At 48.4% G+C, this 23,412-nt stretch overlaps 1 protein-coding gene across 1 annotated transcript in view; it reads right to left on the reverse strand.

The window, feature by feature from the left end:
• The window catches only part of KIF5C (kinesin family member 5C), a 106,101-nt gene that overhangs the window by 57,558 nt on the left and 25,131 nt on the right, over window positions 1-23,412 (reverse strand). The window contains exons 2-4 of the mRNA XM_054177651.1: window positions 19,401-19,491; window positions 7,185-7,258; window positions 1,272-1,376 (exon numbers count right to left, since the gene is read on the reverse strand). Of these exons, the coding sequence (XP_054033626.1) occupies window positions 1,272-1,376; window positions 7,185-7,258; window positions 19,401-19,491 (270 nt within the window). The remainder of the gene's footprint in view (window positions 1-1,271; window positions 1,377-7,184; window positions 7,259-19,400; window positions 19,492-23,412) is intronic.

A 23,412-nucleotide genomic window follows, 5' to 3' on the forward strand; every position in this document is an offset into this window, starting at 1 on the left:
GGACTGGTTAGAATAGCCTGTGGGGACAGGACAAGAGGGAGAGAGGAGGGGAGCTCCACTCTCAGAAAGAAGTTAGGTGCTCCTAACTCTGCCTGTGCTCAGCTACTCAACCTTACTGAAGCCATCTAGGGATATTTTGTGTGGTTTAGGGGAGGGATGACTCAGGAGCATTCATTTTTCCTACAACCCACTGGGTAATTTTCCTAATGTCTGCTTGGACATAAGCTGTAGCCTGTCCTCAGCTCTGCCAGATGGCCCAGTGCCCCACCATGGCTGAGAGCTGCCCAGGAGACTGGGTGAACAGTGGGAATTGAAGGTCACTTAAACAGATTGGAGAGATCACATGGTTGGGATCAAGATAGGGACATGGAAAACAATAGGAGCTGATCAAACTGAGACTTAGACCTACATCCAGGAACCCATATATAAGCTTCTGAGCTGAAATTACTTCTAAACCTTGTTCCACAAATTGCCCCAAACCATCTTTTCTCCATTTCAAACCTACATATTGAGATAGGAACAACATCTCAGTATTCTCACAACTACTGTGCTGACCAATGGTATTTATGGATATAACAAGTGGGGCTGAGGCCTTTGGAGGAGCAGGAGTGAAATGTTTTCTCCCCACACTGGCTGGTCTATCAATGTGGTGAGAGTTGGGGTTGCTCAGTCTGCAGAAGGGAAGGCTCTGAGGATGAGATCTTATTGTGGCCTTCCAGTATCTCAAGGAGGCCTACAAGAAAGCTGGGGAGGGACTTTTTAGGGTGTCAGGGAGTGATAGGACTGGGGGGAATGGAAGAAAATAGAAATGGGTAGACTAAGATTGGATGTGAGGAAGAAGTTGTTCCCCGTGAAGGTGGTGAGAGACTGGCACAGGTTGCCCAGGGAGGTGGTGGAAGCCTCATCCTTGGAGGTTTTGAAGGCCAGGATGGATGTGGCTCTGAGCAGCCTGATCTAGTGTGAGGTTTCCCTGCCTAGGGCAGGGGGCTTGGAACTAGATGATCCTTGAGGTCCCTTCCAACCCTGCCAATTCCATGATTGTGAGACAAGGCAATCAGACTAGCAAACCTGAAAACACACTCCCATCACAGGCTCTTCACTGCATTAGATGATTTCTGGCAAATATTCTCAGGAAGGTAATGGGGAGCTGAGTTACAAAAGGCAGAAGGGAAGGGTTCTGCAGCAGCCCATGCTAGCAGGAATGCAGATTCCCCACCCAGCTCAACTCCCTTCCCTGCCGGCCGTTACGTAAGGCGTCACTCTGCATTTACCTTTATGTGAAACTCCAAGTTCTCATCCATGGAGTAGATGTGATCAAAGATGTCATGTGCAATCCTTGGAATGATTCCCATCAGCTGAGGGTCGTGCAGCTTCCCCTGCGGACACACAACCAAACTGTAAGCTGGAACAACTTGCTCAGGCACAGGAGAGGAAAGAGCCTTGTCCAAACACACCTTCCCCTCCAGCAGCCCCCTCTGAGTGCTTCTGCTCCTCGCGGGGGGATTTGCTTGACTGAGGTGCACAGAAAAGGTGACAGAAGGACTCCACCTGTCAGGACTCCTGACCCTACAGAGCATCTATCTGTTTTGACAGCTTCCACTGTTTGCCAAGCCTGCTGTCCTGCCCCTGTTTACACTGTCACTCCTCGACTAGAGAGAGAGATGAATAAACACAAACACAGGTACAAATTACAGCCAGCTTCTCCCAGTTAAACCAGAGATTTGGAAAGGAGTCAGAAGCAAGAAGTGTTAAAGTGTTTTGTTTCTCTTTCCCTACCATGCTAGAAAGCTGTGGGGAAATCTGGGTTGCAGGGATTTGGGGATTAGAGTCATATATTCTGCTCTGAGCCTGCTGGGCCTGTTGCCAGAGCACTGTGCCTTGCAAACACTACTGCTCTCCGTGTGAATTTGCACAACTGCCTCCCTCTGTTCTTTCAAGAGCTGAATATTAACTAAACCAAACAATTTCTCTGGCTGTGTAGCTCCTTCTGGTTGCATTGTAAAGAAAATATTAGGAGATATTTCTTCATTGAAAGGGTTCTCAAACATTGGAATGGACTGCCCAGGGCAGTGGTGGAGTCCCCATCCCTGGAGGTGTTCAAGCAGCCTGTGGACCTGGCACTTAGGGACGTGGTTTAGGGTTGGCCATTCTGTGCTGGGTCCAGAGTTGGACTAGATGATCTTTGAGCTCCCTTACAACTGGCTGTGTTCTGTGATTGCTCCTTGCCAGATGTGCAGGAAAGATAAAATCACTTGAACACTCAGAAGAAATTCATAGAATCCTAGAATCAACCAGGTTGGAAAATACCTCAGAGATCATCAAGTCCAACCTATTACCTAACACCTCCTGACAACTAAATCATGGTTCCAAGTGCCACATCCAAGCCTTTTCTGAACACCTCCAGGGACAGTGACTCCACCACCTCCCTGGGCATTCTTTACAGTGAGGAAGAAATTCTTTACAGTGAGGGTGGTGAGACACTGGCACAGGTTGCCCAGGGAAGTGGTGGAAGCCTCATCCTTGGGAGGCTTTAAAGGCCAGGCTGGATGTGGCTCTGAGCAACCTGATCTAGTGGAAGGTGTCCCTGCCCACGGGCAGGGGGTTGGAACTAGATGATCTTTGAGGTCCCTTCCAACTCAAACCATTCTGTGATGCTATGAAAACTGAATAAAAGAGAAACTCAAAATAAAAAGCTTTTCTGACTCCAGTGTCCACTGCATTGCCAAACTGCTTAAACAAGCACTAACAAGTCAGTTGGTTTAAGATTCCAGCACAGCATCTAGAAACTCTAGTAGACCTTTTGAGTGGATCTTGGTCTGAGTAACACCACACACATCAGCACAACAAAGCATCTTACTCCAAAGAGTAGTGTGAAATTATGAGGGTTTTAAAATATACACTCAACAAATCTTTTTGATTAAAAAAGACCTTTAAGAGCATCCAGTTCAATGATTTTCTAACTCTACCAAGGGAGTTGTAGAGAGCCAGAAAGTCACCCCTCAGCTCCTTTTCGCCAGGCTGAACAACCCAGGCTCCCTCAGCTGCTCTTCACAACACTTGTGCTCTAGACCCTTCACCAGCTTTATTGCCCTTTTCTGGACCCAAATACTCAGCACTGCTGAGGTTGCACCTCAAACACATGGTTCAGTTTTGGGAGCCTCACTAGAAGAAAGATACTGAGGGGCTGGAGCAGGCCCATAGAAGGGTGATGAAGCTGGTGAGGGGTCTGGAGAACAGGGCTGGTGAGGAGCAGCTGAGGGAACAGGGGGTGTTCAGTCTGGAGAAAAGAAGGCTGAGGGGAGACCTCATTGCTCTCTATAATTCTCTGAAAGGAGGTTAGAGTGAGTTGGGGGTTGGTCTCTTCTCCCTAGGCAGAATGAAAGGAAATAGCCTCAGGTTGCACCAGGGGAGGTTTAGGTTGGAGATTAGGAGCAATTTCTTTGCTGCAGGAGTGGTCAGGCACTGGAACAGGCTGCCCAGGGAGGTGGTGGAGTCACCACCCCTTGAAGTGTTCAAGAAACCTGTGGCCCTGGCACTTTGGGACATGGTTTGATGGCCATAGTGCCTGATGGTTGGACTCAATGAACCCAGGGGGCTTTTCCAACCCTAATGGCTCTGTGATTCTAATAAAGTAGATAACCATACCATTCCAAATGATGGGAAGTCAGATTTGATTTGTAACTGCTAAAAATAGTCAACCATCCAATGACTTTTAGCAAAAGGTGAAGCAAATCCTACACAGGTATGTGTGCTTGTCAACACCATGCACGTTTATGATTGACTAGTGGGTCACACTGACCTGCCTGCCAACCTTTATTAGTACACTCAGATACAGCCTTCCTATGCATTGCTTCCTGTATGCTAAAGATGGTGGAATGACAAAGCATCAGCCTAGGACAAAGGGAATTTAGAACAAAACCCTGACATAATCTCCCCCTCTATCTCAACGTCTGTATTTGAAGTAGTTAGCAGGCTCCTGCCCTCAAATTACATACACATCTTGGAGGAAAAAAAAGAGGAGAGAATATAGATAATGAGCTCCATTGCTGCCTGCCTGCCCCATAAAGAGGCACTCAGCTGTAGCTGAAGTGTGAATATTTTATTGATATTACACAAGTAACATCACCTCCTGCAGGGGCAGCACTTCAGTGCTATACCATATCCAATAACTTCCTAAGCCTCCCAAAAAACTGGGCAAAAAGAAAAGTTCCTGTCGTAGGACAGACCAGTTTATTTCAGACTATGGTTAAATAAGCTCAGCTCCTGATGGAGAGGAAAATGTGTATGCATAGATGCTTAAATCAAAGCCCAACACTTTGCTCTCCCTGGCCAGCACAGCATTTGGTTCCATCACACGGGGCTGACACTGAGCAGGTTAATACCATTTCCATGTTCTCCCTGAAGAAGTCCTTGGAAAGCTCACTGAAAGCAACTACCCTGCATCACTGCACAGAGAGAGAGACTCTTCCCAAAGAGGGGAAAGGACAATTTCCCAACTTAGGATAAAGAGAGGTTTGTTGCTAGTTCTACAGTGCACACATACCCAACCAGAGGCAGGGCCACGCTACAAAGCGCTGCCAAACACAATCTCCAAGGCAGCAGAACCAGACAAGCTAGAGCTGTGCAGTGCTCCCTTTTCCACAGCAGCTTTGATGGAGCTGGGTCATCAGCTCAGCCACAGGATGGCTTGAATTCAAAGCCTTGTTGCAGAGGTTCTGCCTGCACAGAGGTGCATCAGCTTTGGGATCAATGCAGCAGGTAAACATCCCTTGATCCCTGTGGGGAAGTGACAACTTACAGAAATACCTAATTAAACATTCTCTCCACCCCAACAAGCCCTGTGAGAACTAGGCTTCCCTTTACATCACTTTCTCTGGCTCAGAGGAGAAATCAATCTGCAGAACAAGATGAAGTGTGCACAGAAATCAGTCTCTGCATCTACAGTATCTTGGCATCAAAACTTCCCAATATTCAGGTCAGCAGAAACTTCAGTGAAGCAAGATCACATTCAGGGCTTTAAGAATCACAGAAAAGCCCCCTGGGATCATTGAGTCCAACCATCAACCCAACACCACCATGGCCATTAAACCATGCCCCACAGTGCCATGGCCACAGGTTTCTTGAACACCTCCAGGGATGGTGACTCCACCACCTCCCTAGGCAGCCTGTTCCAGTGCCTGACCACTCCTGCAGCAAAGAAATTCCTCATCTCCAACCTAAACCCCCTCTGGCACAATTTCAGGGCAGAGGAATGAGCTCAGGTCTTTAAAATGCTTTAGCACCAGCAATCTGCTGTGCATTGAAACACATTCATTTTGACTCTGTTATAAAAGGATTTTCATTAAAACAAGAGCTGATTGAAACAGGCCTCACTATAATTTACAATCTATAAACTGGAAGGGAAGAGAAAGGGCGAGGTGGGCTCCTCACTGGATAAAAACACCAAGCCATCTCATGGATTTAGCTGTGACCTCAGGCCATGCTGCCATTGCAGTTAAACTCTTCCAAAGCACCTGACTAGAGAGCTCTCTGCTCATTAAAACCTCTCATTTTAATAAAAGCATTCATTTCCACACTGAAACATAGCAGGCAGTGGCTAGTGAAGTGTAACACTAGAGGCAGTGCTGCCTTCTTTCAGGATACTGATGCAGTACCTACAATCTGTAGGGACCTAGCATTGGAACTACTCTAAGGTCCAAGCTCAGTGTAATCCAGGGGGCAAAAATCAGTAGTTTTTAAGAAGGTATCTACCCTGCTACAGAGGAGGAAGACCTGTGTGTGCCAGAGAGCCCACCCTGCCTGTATGATGGTACCATGGCCAGTTTAAGCTTAACAACTATGAAGCATTTCACAGAAAATCCTCCATAACAGCTTTACCAAGAGGATTTACTCTTCCTTCAACTTCAAACTATTTTTTTCCTCCACAACCTACTCTAGCAACTTTACAAGAGGATGTTAGGTTAAAAGGGGGATTAAAACTGAATACAGGCTTGATTCCACTTTAAAATGACAGCTTCTTTATTAAAGAAGTAAAAGAGGCATTTTCCTACAGTCATTTTCTTTATCTCAGCTTGTAATTCTGAATATAAATTGGCTTTAAGAGATCTTTCCCCATGCCATGTGGAAGCACCAGCTCAAGCCCTGCAGACATTTTGATTTAATTACATTCAGAGCTGGTGGATTACTCAGCCATTGTGCCATCTGTGAGGGCTGAGCTAGTGATTTCCCCCATCCTCCCAAGGACAGACTTAATTAGATGCAAGGCATCAGTTTATTGCCACAATTGCTCCTTTTCCTGGAGGATGCAATCTCACCAGGGCTATTCACTTGAGAGAGTATCACTTTCTTTCTCCTTTAACCTTCAGGTTAGGTAGGTCACCTGTGTTAATCATGTAGCAGAACCATCTGATGCTGTTAAACAAATGAAAGCTCTTTCCCCTCCCCCTCTTTCAATTAGCAAAACTTTGCTGTAGACCTCCTGTTTCAAGTTCATGGCTGCTGTGAAACGCTCCAAGCTAACACACACCCAGTGTTGTGATGGAACAGTCCTATGGGAGGATTAAATGCTTGGATGATCCTCCCTTTTTGTTTTTAGTAAGAGACTAAAATAGCTACATGTCTTCTACTGAACAGTAAAACCAAAATACACTTCATGGAGCAGAAATCTGAACAGACTCAGGACTTCAGCTGCTGTTATTTGGTAGAATTTGGTGTTCCCCTCCTCTGAAGCAACAATTCTCCAACTCATCCATCTGTGCTGCAGTGTGTGAGAGTGGTATTCCCAGAAGGGGAGTGCAAATGAGAGAACCAATAACCAAGGCATGAATTTTCATCACCCTGCACGCAGGCGAGCGCTGCAGACCCTTATTACTCTTTTCAGCTGTGGATTAGCAAATCTCCCTCCAATCCTTTGAAACAGACACATGCCTCAAACCTTAGGTAACCATACTTGGTATTTTTTCACTCACTATTTATTAACTTAGCTTGGCATCTGTAGACATCTCTTGAATAAACTCCACCTCGAAAGAAATACTACGGCTTAAAAGGCAGCAGCAGCTAAACATCCCCAGATCTCTTTTTATATGTCACTCACAGCTGAGTGCTCCAGGGAGCTGCCTTGCTCAGGTAATTGGTACATCTAATTCAACTGCTGCTACCAAACTGATTTCATTTTGCCACTCTACCTCCATAGTATGTGTTTTTCCTGATGATGTCTGTCCATAAGCAAAGATGGTGCCATTGTAGCCTTCGAGAACATCTGCAAGAAGGAAAGAAACAATTAAAAGCTCAGATGGGTTATCGTAAAGCTGAATTAGCAACATCTCCTAAGGCTTAGAATCATAGAATCAATAAGGTTGGAAAAGACCTCAGAGATCTTCAAGTCCAGTCTATCACCCAACACCTCCTGACAACTAAACCATGGCTTCAAGTGACACATCCAATCCCTTTTTGAACACCTCCAGGGATGGGGACTCCACCACCTCCCTGGGCAGCACATTCCAATGGCCAATCTCTCTTGCTGGGAAGAACTTTCTCCTCACCTCCAGCCTAAACCTCTCCTGGCACAGCTTGAGACTGTGTCCTCTTGTTCTGGTGCTGCTTGCCTGGGAGAAGAGACCAACCCCCACCTGGCTACAACCTCCCTTCAGGGAGTTGTAGACAGGAATAAGGTCTCCCCTGAGCCTCCTCTTCCCCAGGCTAAGCAACCCCAGCTCCCTCAGCCTCTCCTCACAGGGCTTGTGCTTCTACAATATTGAAGCTCAAGTAGAAAATAATTTGTGCAATAAGGAATGGGAAAAATATAACAAATAGCTAACTTCAGGACAAAAAAAACCAACATAATGAAATCTGAGTTAGGGAACTGCAGAATTATTCTCACTTTCCTGGGGGTAGGGGGGAAATATATCTCTGGGCAGTAGATATATTGCAACATACCTGTGTAACATGGAAAAGAGAGAATTTAATTGCCTGCATTTTAAACCACCACACATCACAGAGAACATTAAACAAACCCATGCTGTATCTTTCCACAGCTCTAACAGCCTCACCAGTTCATGGCCTCATTAACTTCCAAGCATGGCTGCAAAGCAAGATGATATTCAGACCAAGAGGAATTTGCTTTCTTGACAACACACTTCTCTCAAGGCAGAATGAATGATTTTATATTGCATGAAGTTAGAAAAACCAGCCACTTCTAACTCTTTCCAAGGGCCAGCAACATCCTACCCAGTACCAGAGCTCTGCTCACAGCCTCTGGAGTAGAAACACCAGACACAGAGACAGCAGCAAAGCCTGGAGCTAACAGAGACAAGTACAAGCAAAAGGAGCACTCGACTGGTGCAGGCTGCAGAGGGGACAGAACAGCCAGCAAAGCTGCCCAGCTCTGCCATCCACCAGGGCACAAACCTCCCTGCCCACTGCCACTTCCAAATGCATCTCCTGCTGTCAGAGGTGGCCACCTCTGCTTCTCAAATGTTTATGTTTCCCACCCTCTAGATCTATGCTAAGAGAATCATAGAATTGTTTAGGGTGCAAAAGACCTTCAAGATCATTGAATCCAACCATTCTCTAACTCTGCCAAGGCCGGAGCGAACCGTGGCCCTCAGCACCACATCTCTGCCTCTTTGAAACACCTTCAGGGGTGAGGATTCAGCCACCTCCCTGGGGAGCCTGTTCCAGGGGTTGAGAACCCTTGCAGTGAAGAAAAAATAGCTACCAGAAGAAAGAAGTAGGTGTGTATTTATGGTGTACAGCATTATATTGTGGTATCTGTGATGTTCTAATCTGCACTTGCATGAACACAGGCACACACATAATCATAGAACCAATAAGGTTGGAAAAGACCTCAGAGATCATCAAGTCCAACCTATCACCCAACACCTCCCATGGCTTCAAGTGCCATGTTCAATCCCTTTTTGAACACCTCCAGGGATGCCCTTCTTTATACCTCCTTAGGTACATTGTGAGAGTGGTGAAGCCCTGGAATGGGTTGTCCAGGGAGGTGGTTGAGGCCCCATCCCTGGGGGTGTTTAAGCCCAGGCTGGATGAGGCTCTGGCCAGCCTGATCTAGTGTGGGGTGTCCCTGCCCATGGCAGGGGGGTTGGAACTAGATGATCCTTGTGGTCCCTTCCAACCCTGACTGATACAATGATACTATGATAGATGATCCAGACAGGAAGGGTACATCAGAAAAAATGTTAGAGGAAAGAAGGAACAAGCATGGAATAAAATAATAATCAGACAAAACCCACAGAGAGCAAAGAAATGGATAAAATGAAGGGAAAGGAAAAGAGATCTTTTTCAAAGACAACTGCTGCAAAGATCCACCTCTCCTACAGAGCACCACTGAGCAAGGATGGAATTGCAATGAAGTCATTCAAAAATAGATGTTGTCATTAAAGACAGAGTGGAACTGTATAAGTTGTGGCAGAAGTGTTTTGGAGAGCTGGAGAGGATGTGTCAGAGGTTGTGCAGAGCACAGGTAAACTTTTCACATCCTGAGATCTAGGAGGATGATGGAGTTGGAGACTGTAATCACTACCAGTCTGGAATTAACAGTTTGCATGTTTGTTTATAACCATAAATGCTGCTTGTTCTTGCTTTAAGGAAACAACCTTTTGAAGAAATAATTACAGATAGTAATTGCATAGCCAAAACCCCAATGTCCTCCCACAGTGCTATCCTGAGTTTGTGCCTAAACCCCTTTACTCCACCAACAAGCTTCTAAAAAGGGCCAGGTTTCAAGTTACTGATATTTCAAAGTGTTCATTCACCAGTTGTTTCCTGAAGGGAGCACCTCAGAGATTTCCAGTTCAACACAGAATGAGTTGAGTGGAAGTGGAGGTGGTGCCCCCAGCATAAGAAGGACATAGAACTGCTGTGGCAGGTCCAGAGGAGATGACAAAGATGATTAGAGGCATGGAGAACCTCCCCTATGGGGAAAGGCTGGGAGAGTTGGAGCTGTTCAGGCTGGAGAAGAGAAGGCTCCAGGGAGAGCTTAGAGCAGCCTTCCAGTACCTGAAGGGGGCCTATAAGAAAGGTGAGGAGGGACTTGTGGCAAAAGCTTGTAGTGATAGGTGAGAGGGAGTGGATTTGAGGTATGAGGGGAGATTTAGACTGGAAATTAGGAAGAAATTCTTTCCAGTGAGGGTGGTGAGACACTGGAACAGGTTGCCCAGAGAGGTTGTGGATGGTGTTCAAGGCCAGACTGGATGGGGCCTTGAGTGACCTGGTCTAACAGAAGGTGTCCCTGCCCATGGCAAGGAGGTTGGAACCAGATGATCTTTAAGGCCCTTTCCAACCCAAACCATTCTATGAATCTATGGAGGGAAAGGCTACAACAAAGGTAGCTTGAACACAGGAGAGAGCAGCAGTGAGCCTCACTGCTGGCCCTCTGGCTGCTCCACAACCAAAGCCCATTCACTCAATGTATAGCAAGCATTGCCTTTAAAAGAGATTCAATTTTAACAGGAGATTACAGGCTGAGCAAATTCCTGAAGGTTGTTGATGGTTAAAACTTTAGCACAAATTCTGCCAGAAGCTCCACTCAGCAGGCACCAACCAGCCTGACGTGGGTGAAGCAGCAGAAACACAAAGTGCAGGACCAAGGAGGGAGAGACACAGACATCCCTGGAGCTGTTCAAAATACCTCTGGCCATGGCACTTTGAGACATGGTTTAATGGCCAGGGTGGTGTTGGGTTGATGGTTGGACTCAAGGATCTTAGAGGTCTTTTCCAACCCAAACAACTCAGTGATTCTATGCAGCCAAGGATTTGCACAGAGAGCGGTGGCAGCAGCTCACCAAAGTTCTGTCTTGTTGGAATACAAAACTATTTCCTTTTCCAAAAGTTCATCACATTAATACTGAATTTCAAAATAGCCTCGAGGCAAGGCAGTGTTTCATAGAATCATGGAGGGGTTTGGGTTGGAAGGGATCTGTAAAGGTCAGTTTGTGGACAACACCAAGCTGGGGACAGGAGTTGATCTGCTGGAGGGTAGAGAGGCTCTGCAGAGGGACCTCGACAGGCTGGGCAGATGGGCAGAGGCCAAGGGCAGGAGATTGAACACATCCAAGTGCCAGGTTCTGCACATTGGCCACAGCAACCCCAGGCAGTGCTACAGGCTGGGGTCAGAGTGGCTGAGAGCAGCCAGGCAGAGAGGGACCTGGGGGTGCTGGTTGACGGTAGACTGAACATGAGCCTGCAGTGTGCCCAGGCAGCCAAGAGGGCCGGTGGCATCCTGGCCTGCATCAGGAACAGTGTGGCCAGCAGGAGCAGGGAGGTCATTCTGCCCCTGTACACTGCACTGGTTAGGCTGCACCTCGAGTACTGTGTCCAGTTCTGGGCCCCTCAGTTTAGGAAGGAGGTTGACTTGCTGGAACGAGTCCAGAGAAGGGCAACAAGGTTGGTGAGGGGTTTGGAACACAGCCCTGTGAGGAGAGGCTGAGGGAGCTGGGGTTGCTTAGCTGGAGAAGAGGAGGCTCAGGGGAGACCTTCTTGCTCTCTACAACTACCTGAAGGGAGGTTGTAGACAGGCAGATGTTGGTCTCTTCTCCCAGGCAAGCAGTACCAGAACAAGAGGACACAGTCTCAGGCTGCACCAGGGGAGGTTTAGGTTGGAGGTTAGGAAGAAGTTCTCTACAGAGAGAGTGATTGCCCATTGGAATGGGCTGCCTGGGGAGGTGGTGGAGTCACCATCATTGGAGGTGTTCAGGAGGAGACTTGATGGGGTGCTTGGTGCCATGGGTTAGTTGTTTGGCTGGTGTTGGATTGGTTGAGGGGTTGGACACAATGATCTTGAAGGTCTCTTCCAACCTGGTTTGGTTTGTTTGTTCTGTAGTCCAGCTTCCCTGCAGAGAGCAGGGACATCTGCAACTAGAGCAGATTGCTCAGTCCCATCCAACTTGACCCTAAATGTCTCCTGCAAATTTACTGCAATTATTTCTGATTTTATTTTGAAATGAAAAGCTTAATTGGCCCTTTTCCTACACACACAAACACACACACAGGTAAGCACAACAGAGAAGCTGTCCTATTTAACTGCTGAGGCCATGTTCAGTTGTAAGTATTCCATATGCATTGAGTAAAGAAAGCTCCACCTTTGTTAGCCAGCAAGGCAAGAAACTGTTTGGGTTTAAACTGTTTTTCAATTCTAAACTAAAATGTAGTTGGAAGCTGGAAAAGAAGGAAGGTTCATTTCCCTTTTTAGACTAAAACCAGCACATGGTGAATATGAGCTGAAGTCCTGGAATCCCAGCATGGTAGGGACTGGAAGGGACCTCCTGAGATCATCCAGTCCAGCCCCCTGCTAAAGCAGGGGCACCCACAGCAGCTTGCCCAGCAGCACAATAGCCAAGTGGGTCTGGAATCTCTCCAGACAAGGAAACTCCACAACTTCTCTGGGCAGCCTGGTTCAGTTTATCCTCATCCTCAGATGGAACCTCCTGGGTCCCAGTTTGTGCCCATTGCCTCTTGTCCTGTTGCTGGGCACCACTGAAAAAAAAAAATCTGGCCCCACTCTCTTGCCTCCCACCCTTTAGGTGCTGCTCAACATGGAGAAGATCCCCTGTCAGGCTGCTCTTCTCCAGGCTCAACAGCCCCAGGGCTCTCAGCTTTTCCTCCTCACAGAGATGCTCCAGGCCCCTCAGCAGCTGTGGAGCCTCCCCTGGACTCTCTCCAGTAGTTCCCTGTCTCTCTCAAACTGGGGAGCCCAGAACTGGACCCAGTGCTCCAGATGTGGCCTCACTAGAGCAGAGCAGAGGTAGAAGACAATCCCACTAGACCTGCTGGCCACACTTCTTAATGCACCTTGTCCCTGAGCACAAGTGCACACTGCTGGCTCCTCAAGTGCCTGAAGGTGCACAGAAGTAGATTTTCAAAGGGGTTTAGGCATCAAAAAATTATCCTGGGGTGGTGGTTCAGAAATCCTTGATCAAGCATGTGCAGCTCCTGTTTGTTTCTCAAGCACCTCCCAGCATTCCCAGGACAGTTAAAAAGCATCCAAGAGCCCTCTGCTGCTGTTTCCTCTTTTTGCCAAACTGGGTTAGCATTAAAAACCATAAGAATAAACTATTCTGCCTTATTATCTCCAGGTGAATGCAAGGTACAATGTCAGCTCTAGACTGGTACACAGCCTAGGGGGGGAAATAACCTGATTAATCAACTGTTATGTAAGAAAATGGCTCAGAATTTGCATCCATGTACCCTAAGAAACCTTCTGCTTGAGGAAGCATCAATAATTTATCAGTAATTTATCTTCCCAATTAGGAAAAAATATGGTATTAAAAAAGATACAGTCCTTTGCATCACCTACAAGGCAGTGGGCTCAGAGGCAGAAGAGGTTGTTTTTGTTGGAAGGCTTTCCACCTTAAGATAGTTAATATACCATCTGTCCACTGAATGAGGAGAGAAGACAGTCCCAGACAGACAGAGCCTGAATGAAACCCAGCAGTGAGGGAGAGGGAGGGAGAAAAGCCCCAGATGAACAAAGGGACCAAACAAAGATAAGGATTTTTACATAAACCAAACCTTTAAACAGTGCTTTCCTCAGTTCCTGCTGCACCCTTGCAATGATTTGCAGTTTGATTTACCCTCCTCACAAAGCCAGCCACTCAACTCGACCACCCAGCCACTGCCAGATGGCCTTTCATAGAATCAGAATTGTCAGGCTTGGAAGGGACCTCAAGGATCAGCCAGCTCCAACCCCCCTGCCATGGCCAGGGACACCTCACACTACAGCAGGTTGCTCACAGCCACATCCAGCCTGGCTGCAAACACCTCCAGGGATGAGGCTTCCACCTCCCTGGGCAACCTGTGCCAGTCTCTCACCACCCTCATGGGGAACAACTTCTTCCTCACAGCCAATCTCAATCTACCCATTTCTAGTTTCAATGACAGGCAAGGAGCAATGGTGTGAAAGTGGAACAGGGTGGATTTAAGTTGGACATTAGGAAGAAGTTCTTTGCTATGAGAGCGGTGAAATCCTGGAACATGTTGCCCAGAGAGGTGATGGAAGACCCATTCCTGAAGACATTCAAACTTGAAGGGGCCCTGACCAATCTGACTGCAGTGGGGTTGGACAAGATCATAGAATCAACCAGGTTGGAAGAGACCTCCAAGATCACCCAGTCCAACCTATCACCCAAGCCCTATCCAATCAACGAGACCACGGCACCAAGTGCCTCAGCCAGGCTCTTCCTAAACACCTCCAGGGATGGTGACTCCACCACCTCCCTGGGCAGCACATTCCAGTGGCCAATCTCTCTTGCTGGGAAGAACTTCTTCTTAACATCCAGCCTAAGAACTTCTTTCTTTGTCCTGATGAGGATGGGTAGGACAAGCAGCAACAGCCTAAAGCTGCAGCCCTTGTGTTGGGGTTACAAGAGGGACTTGCTCAGGTTAGGGATCCAGAATGTCCTTGCAGCAGCACTGAAGTGCCCAGCAGAGCTCTGCTATAAGTGGCCAAAGGTGGCTGTGGGCTGGGGACCTTTCAAATGGACCACTGCCAAGTGCAGGACTCTTACTGGCAAGAAGAAAGACCAGATGACTTCAGTTCTGTCAGCCTCATTTCTACAAGCAGATTTGTAGCTCTACACTTATCTTTCCCATCTTTAAACACTCTAGTTCTGCAACTCTGTGGTTCTACACAGCCACTACGACTCTGTATGGGCATGGTGATCTTAGGTGGACAGCTGGGCTGGGTGATCTTCAAGGTCCTTTCACCTGAAACGATTCTGTGACTCTGCATTTGAAGCTCTCTTGTTTTGCAGCCAGAAAAGAAAGTCAATAACTGACCCAGTGAGAGCAACCCCATTACCCCTCCCTCCCCCCCCCCCAAAAAAGAAAATCATTAAAGCAATTTTCTCCTCCTCACAGGACACACAAAAGTGCAGATGTTCACACATGCACTGACATGCTCACAGCTCCAGTGCTCAGCTAATTCTTGGGCCATTAAATATTCTCCCCTCAGTGTAATTATAGGAAAGATGCAAAATTCAGATGCTGACACTCATTGTGTAGAGTGAGGAGATAAAGCTGGAGGCTGGAAATAGAGAGCAAGGGGAAGCTAAGCAGATGTGGTGGCAATCACACACTATTGTTTTTGTCCTCATCTGAGCCAGAGCAGAACCAGTTCTGGTCAGGGCTGGGACTTGCCAGCTCAGGCTCTGCTCAGTAAGGCACTTGATGAAGTTCAGGGCAGGGCGGCACAGCCAGGGGCTGCTTCTAGCAGGCAGAAGCTGATGGGAGAGGTCCTGCCAAGGGATGCCTGCAGAAAGGCTCTGCCTGAGACTTGCTCCTCTGCACACCAAGGGCACTGCCACAGCTTGTGCCACACCTTAGGGGACAGCAAGAGGTGGCAGCTGTGGGGAGGAGCAGCCAGGACAGGGGACCCTCAAGTGCCCAAGAAGGGATTGCAGCCCATGGAGGGCATCTTCAGGAGCAAGCTGAGGGATGCCCAGGGCCAAGCCTCTTCTTCCCTGGCTGGTGTCCCAGCAGGACTCTGTCCCTTCTGCCTTCCATCCCCATCCCTCTGTTCCTGAATCCACTTCCAGAATCCACCTCCTGAATCCATTTCCCATCTGCTGCTGAGTCCAGGCTGAGACTTGCTCAGTGCCTGCCCCCAGCATCAGTGGTGCCAGTGGTGCCCTCATTGCCATCAGGGCTTGGGTTCCATGTTGGTTTGTGTCTCTGTCTCTCTTCCCTGGCATTGTTCTTCTTTCCATCCCAGCTGGTTGAGTTTCTTTCCCAGCCCATCAGTCTCTCTCCCTTTTTCCCTTAGGGAAGGCAGAGGGCTTCATGAAGAGCCTCTGGCAGTTACCTGGTGGTCAGCCCAGCCCTGCCCCTTGACAGTTTCCTTTCAGATTTAGTGATACTTCTTTGGTTAACAAAATGCAAACACAAATTCCCAAAGTGTGACCATTTGTCCCAGTAATGACTCCCTCCACACCTCCACTACTGACACTTCTGCCCCTGGGAGTCCCTTCAATAAACTCAATCCCAGTGCCCACCCTGAGGCAAATCCCTGTGACACACAGACTGCTTCCCCTCCTCTAGACAATTCCCTGTTTCTCACATATGGAATGTGAAATGCTGGGCCTCAGACACTGAGCTGTTTACTTAAACCTAATCCCATTTCTTCTTTAGTGAAAACCAGAAAACATTTAGCTGAATCCTGTAGTTACCATCATTATTGTCCCCATTGCTTTAGAGCCTGTTAGCCCAGCTGGGATGCTCTGTAATCACATTAATCACAATGAAGCCATCAGCTATTCCATGGGAGCATAATGAAAGCTGATAACAAATGGTAGCCTTGAAAAGCCATCAAAAAAAGTCTCCAAGATGTAACTGGTGCTCCAAGTTTTAATGGACTGGAGCTCCTATCTGCATTGTGTTGTTCCAGTCTATCAGAAAGAGCCCAGGCTGTTTCACAGTCACCTTATTAGGCTTTAAACTGGAAATTAAGCTCAAGGATCTTAGGAAGAAGTTCTTCAGTAAGGGGTGGTGGGACTCTGGAATAAGCTTTCCAAGGACATTGTGGATGCCTCCTCCCTGAGGGTGTTGAAGGCCAGGCTAAACGAGACCTTGAGCAGCCAGGCTTCCCTGCCCATGATGGGGAGGTTGGAGTAGATGATCTCTAAGGCACTTTCCAACCTAAGCCATTCCATAGAACATTCCATGAAATCCAAGTCAAAGCCCAAGAACACCATTCCTGTGATGCTGTGCTCTCCCTCTCTTACACTCTCCTCCTCTCCCTCCTCTCCCTTTCTCTCCCCTCTCTATCAATCTCCTCCTCCCTTTCTCTCCCCTCTTTTTCCCCCCATTTCTCTCTCTCTCTCTTTTCCTTTCTTCTGCACCTTTCCCCCATCAAATCTGGCTTTCAAGTTATCTAGAAGGTCCAAGTTAACACACATGCTTGAACTCCCTGGAGGTGTTCAAGGCCAGGCTGGATAAGCAAGCTGGTCTAGTGGTAGGTGGTCCCTGCCCATGGCAGGGGCATTGGAACTGGATGACCTTCAAGGTCCCTTCCAACCCAAACCATTCTATGACTTTGGAAGGCATTTGCCTTTCTGTTTAGTGAATGAAGAAAGCTTAAGTCAGTGATTTAAGTTTTCCAAGTTGCTCTCAAGGAGGATCTTCTTTCTCTCCCCATTTTCAGAGGAAAACAACTCTCACAGGGGACATAAAACCCCTCTGCCAGTCTACAGCCAGCCACGTGCTGCTTCTGTTAGCACACACAGTGGTATTGAAACAGCTCCCTAACTTCCCAAAGTTGAGTGGTGTGCCAGCAACCCAAACTAATGATATCTAAGCTTTGCAACTCCAATCCCACCAGTTTTGATTAAAGGCTTACCAGTCTGAATTCAGAATTGCTGTAATTAGGCTCCCCTCTGAGAAAAGGCAACTGAAGTCTTCTGACTCATTTCCTCTCACCGGCATCAAATAATTTAGCTTCTGGTCCTCACCCCCAGTCAGCTAGACTCTACACACCTTGGTTTGCTCCAGGCTATCTAAGGGAGCCAACCCATTTCCTCCAGAACAGAACCTAGGGTCTGCAGCAGGGCTGCTCAGCCCAGGGACCTCTCCCCACCAGCAGGCACAAACTCTCAGCAGATCCAGCTCCACACCTGCAACTCCAGTGAGTCCTCCAGCAGTGCTTCAGTAGCTCCTGCACCTCTGAGCAATCCCTCACACCAGATACATTTCAGTGTTCAACACACAGCCTTGTGTAGCTATACAAGTGCAACTCTGACACCATTCTCAATGCCTACACAGCTTGATTTAACAACAAAATATGAGGATCAACTCTTGAGGGCCACAAGGACACTACACAAAGCTAGGGAAGAATTAGACCAGGTACTACTTGCGAATGCTTGAGATGCTGTAGCAGTTGCAATACCTTCACAAATGGACTACCCAGCATCAGAATCTAATGGGTCTGAGGCTGATTTGGGATGTAGAGAAACATGGTAGGCAAAGAAAATGCACCAAAACAGTTTGATTCTCAAGTTAAAGTCTTGATACTTGAGTTTATAAAGGCTTTGTTTTAAACTATAGGGGGCTATCCAACAAGGCCCTTGTGTCCTCATTTAGAATCACAGAATTGTCAGGGTAGGAAGGGACCTCATGGAGCATCCAGTCCCAACCCCCCTGCCATGGGCAGGGACACCTCACACTACAGCAGGGTGCTCACAGCCACATCCAGCCTGGCTGCAAACACCTCCAGGCATGAGGCTTCCACCACCTCCCTGGGCAACCTGTGCCAGGCTCTCACCACCCTCATGGGGAACAACTTCTTCCTCACATCCAATCTCAATCTACCCATTCCTAGTTTTGTCCCCCAGTCCTATCACTCCCTGACACCCTCAAAAGTCCCTGCCCAGCTTTCTTGTAGCCCCCTTCAGATCCTGGAAGGCCACAATGAGGTCTCCTCAGAGCCTTCTCTTCTCCAGACTGAACAGCCTCAACTCCCTCAGTCTGTCCTCAGAGCAGAGCAGCTCCAGCCCTCTGCTCATCCTCGTGGCTCTTCTCTGGACACCTTCCAGCACCTCCAGATCCTTCCTGTGCTAGGGGCTCCAGAACTGGACACAGTGCTCCAGGTGGGGTCTCACCAGAGTGGAGCAGAGGGGGAGAATCACCTCCCTTGCCCTGCTGGCTCTGCTTCTCTTGCTGCAGCCCAGGCTCTGGTTGGCTTTCTGGGCTGCAAGTGCTCACTGCTGGCTCCTGTTGAGCTTCTCATCCACCTGCACCTAGAATGGTAGGGGTTAGAAGGGACCTCAAGAGATCATGGGGTTCAATCCCCTTGCCAAAGCAGGATCACCTAGAGCAGGTCACACAGGAATGTGTCCAGACAGGCCTTAAAAGTCTTTAGAGGAGACTCCACAGCCTCTCTGGCTAGCCTGCTCCAGGGCTCCATCACCCTTACAGTAAAGAAGTTTTTGCTCATATTGAGGTGGAACTTCCTGTGTGCCATTTCCTTTTTAAACACAAGCTATCTGCATGCAAAGCAGCTACTAAACCAGTGCCTTCTACATCTTCCTGTAACAGCTCATCCTTCCATCCCAAGACACAGCTCTTCCATGCTCATCCTGCACCGAATGGTCTCGGGCTGCATGAAGAACACACTTTCTGGGGTCATCATGGATGACAAAAAGCAAGGATTTGTGTGGGGTACCAGTCACACAAGGAGAAAGTAAGGGAACAACTACTGCAATTCCTTCAGCTCTTTATCTTTTGGTTTGTTTTCACACAGACAAATCCTTAAAGAAGGAAACACTTGGTATTACTAATTACTGAACTCCCAGACAGACTTCTAAACATTCATTATCTTGTCTTTATATAGCTGGAGGGGACAGGGAGGCATCACCCCTCCCCCCAAGCAGGAAGAAACAAAGAACACCTACCTTTAACAATCTGCTTGGCACAGGCATTATAAACTTGTTCCTGGGTGGTGTTAGGAGGCAGCACTCTATCAAAGACATAGGGCTTCCCTTGCTGCAAACAGAAGAGAAACTCTGTGAGATAAAGAACGTTTAAGGCAGTTTATAGCCCCCATTTAAGCAGGCATCCTGAAACGCAGCCTTTGCTACAAAGGAAGCCTTTCAGTGCAATGGAGACAACAGTGTTTTGTTGGCTAAACAGATGTGACATCTTGTGTGCTCCCAAACCATGGTTTCTGTAGCTGGCAAATAAAATGTGGCATATGTTTTCTGTGTGCTCACATTTGGGTCAGCAGCCAGGCTCACAGGAAAGAATAAGTTGAAATAACAGCAACTGAAAGCTGATGATTTTTCTCCTCCTCATAGGAGGTAATGGGGAAGAACCACCTAAATATTTGCAAGACATTTGTTGTTGATCACTACAAACTAGTGAAGGCTGTGGTGGGAGAAACAGCCAGCAGACCCAAGAGAAGCACAAGACTGCAGATCCTGGGAGCTGCCTTCTGCTGAGGCTGGGGTGGCCCAGCCTGGTCCAAGCATGGTCCCAGCACAGTATGTGTCCTTCAGTAGAAAGAGCCTGGTTTTGTTTCACAGATTGCATCACGTTGGAAAGGACCCTCAAAGGTCATCTTGTCCAACCCCCCTGCAGTCAGAAAGGATATCTCCAACCAGAGCAGGCTGCCCAGGTCCTGATCTCGAATGTCTCCAGGGACAGGACTTCAGCCATATCCCTGGGCAACCAGTTCCAGTGTTTCACCACTCTCACTCTGAAGAACTTCCTCCTAATGTCCAACCTAAATCTGCCCTGCTCCAGTTTCAAACCACTGCCCCTCATCCTATCACCACAAGCCCTCCGAAACTGGCCTTCCCCAGCCTTCCTGTAGCCCCCTTCAGGTACTGAAATGCAGCTCTAAGGTGTCCCCAGAGCCTTCAGGCTCCAGGCTGAACAGCCCCAAGTCCTTCAGCCTGTCCCTGTAGGAAATGTGGTCCAGCCCATTTCTCTGCTGAACACACAAACATGTTTCAGTAAAACCATGGATTATCATAGTATCAGTCAGGGTTGGGAGGGACCACAAGGATCATCTAGTTCCAACCCCCCTGCCATGGGCAGGGACACCCCACACTACATCAGGCTGGCCACAGCCTCATCCAACCTGGGCTTAAACACCTCCAGGGCTGGGGCCTCAACCACCTCCCTGGACAACCCATTCCAGGGCTTCACCACTCTCATGGGGAAGAACTTCCTCCTCACATCCAGCCTGAATCTCCCCAGCTCCAGCTTCATTCCATTCCCCCTAGTCCTATCACTACCTGATATCCTGAGAATTCCCTCCCCAGCCTTCTTGTGGCCCCCTTCAGATCCTGGAAGGCCACAATGAGGTCACCTCAGAGCCTTCTCTTCCCCAGACTGAACATCCCCAACTCCTTCAGTCTGTCCTCATAGCAGAGCAGCTCCAGCCCTCTGCTCATCCTCGTGGCCCTTCTCTGGACACCTTCCAGCACCTCCAGATCCCTCTTGTAATAGGGGCTCCAGAACTGGAGGCAGTGCTCCAGGAGAGGTCTCACCAGAGCTGAGTAGAGGGGGAGAATCCCCTCCCTTGACCTGCTGGCCACACTTAGACCCAAACCAGGCAGCCCAGTCAGATTACATTGCCCTAAGCTTGCATTTTATTCAGAAATTGCCATGATTTTTATCCTTTGCACCAACAAATCACCTGGTGCCTTGTGGAAAGGGCTCCAAAATGACATTTTGAAGGGGACTGGGGCCACTTGCAGGTTGGGAAGCACCAGAGAGGTTGAGCTAATTGCTGGGTGCCGGCAGGACTGACACATGCACACGTATACACGCGTAGCACAACCTGCCCCGCTGGCAAACGCTGCTTCCTCTTTGTAGCCAGTCTAATTGGTTACAAGAGAAACACAGATTAGCAACCCAAAAGATAGGTTTGTGTGACACTTTAAAGGCAAATCAATTCTTAAGACAGCAGTTCAGCTCCTCACAACTCAAAACCAAGCAAGACATTTGCATTTAAAACACAGCTCCTGTATTTAAAGTTACACTAAGCGGCCGTGCAGCATCTTTCTCATCTTCCATCAAAGCCTTTAGCAGCTCCCCTCCAAGACATGACACCTGCTCCCAGAACAACACAAGGAGGCCTTCAAAGCTAACTGCTTGGATATTTGCTGTAGCAGCCTGGTTCTGTTGAGTCAACTGCCATTTGCAGCCAGCTGTTCAAATGCTGTGCTCAATTAGGCGGTTCTGTTCACACTTGAATTTCCCTCCAAGCAGATCCTGTGCTTACACTTCCCTGCTCCTTAAACTCAGGGACTTAACAGCCACAGGGGAAAATACAACAGTGAGGTGTCTGGCTGCAATGTTTCACCCCACAAGTCTGGATCTCAAGGACAAGAGAGTCATTTATGAACAATTTAGTAAATAATCATAGAATTGGTTTGGTTGGAAAAGCCCTCTAAGATCATCCAGTCCAGCCATCAACCCAGCACCACCGTGCCCACTAAACCACGTCCCAAAGTGCTATGCCCACAGGTTTCTTGAACACCTCCAGGATGGTGCCTCCACCACCTCCCTGGGCAGCCTGTTCCTGTGCCTGACCACTCTCACAGCAAAGAAATTGTTCCTCATCTCCAACCTAAACCTCCCCTGGCACAATTTCCTCTTGTTCTATCACCTCATATGAGGGAGAGGAGACCAGCCCCCACCTGACTCCAATCTTTCAGGGAGTTGTAGAGAGCAATGAGGTCTCCTTCTGTCTCCTCTTGTCCAAACTAAACAACCCCAGTTCCCTCAGCCACTCCTCTCCAGACCTGCTCTCCAGACCCTTCACGGTGTTGGGCTGGCATGGAGTGAACACCAGGCCATCCAAGTACCCCACTTGGTAAGACACAAGGCCAAAGGTATGACTCAGACCAACATCACCATTGCAGCCCCCCAGTCCTCCCCCAGGGCAGTGTGGTGGGACTGCTGGAAGCACCCAGCTGGCAGCTAGCCCAAACTCCATCTCTCCACAGCTTTCCAGAGGCAGTACACGTCGTGTGGCTCTGAGCTAGACAAAGCCCTTCACTCCCAGGGTGACAAAGGCTGCCCAGCCCTGCTGTAACTGTTTGGAACAATTTCTCACAGGGCCTTTTTACCCACTTACCCCCATTTTGCTTTGTCCAAGCACCACACCATAAGCCCTAATCCAAGAGGCCAGCAAACACCCAGACACACATCCTCAGCCATCCACTTATCCCATTTCTTTCCTTCATGCCTGACTTGAGGCTTATTAGCTAAGCAATGTAAGAGCAGTGAGCGATGCCAGTACATCATCCTATCACAGTGAACACAGCACTCCAGGCAAACGTTGCTCTGGTGCAAGCAATCCAGCTCTTCCACTAAGCTCTCAACAGCTAGAATGTCAGAAAGGCCCCCAAACCCAAACCCCATCATCACTGTGCTGCAGGCAGCCGAGAGAAGCACAGGCTGCAACTGCTCCTGATCTGCCACACTGCAAAGCCACACGGGGAAAGCAGCAACTCACAATCCCACCACAGAGGTTAAGTTTCTTCCTCAGGATTTTTGCTGTGGGAAGCTAAAAAGACAAACCCAGCTATCACTGGTATCTGAAGAGAAAAATAAATGCATGTGCAGGATCACAAAGCAGCTGTCAGCAACCCCACAAAATGAGAGCTCCATTATCCGAGCAGCACTGGGGGAGGATGGGGGGGGGCTGGGGAGGTTTTCTGTGCTTCATCCCTGCATTGATCTCAGACAAAGACAAGTCAAGGTTCACACTCCTTTCCACAACACAGAGTAGCAGTGGGCACAGACACTGTCTCTCCTGCTGGACAGTTTGTACTTTTGCTCTACAACCACTTCTCCTCTGCCCTAAATGCTCTCAGTCTTGCCCAAGCCTCTTCTCTCCACCCACACCACCAGCCCTGCTCCTCACCCTCCTCACACTTCCTTTTTCAG

This window comes from Dryobates pubescens, chromosome 2 (genome assembly GCF_014839835.1).
Source record: "Dryobates pubescens isolate bDryPub1 chromosome 2, bDryPub1.pri, whole genome shotgun sequence".
Taxonomy (NCBI): domain Eukaryota; kingdom Metazoa; phylum Chordata; class Aves; order Piciformes; family Picidae; genus Dryobates; species Dryobates pubescens.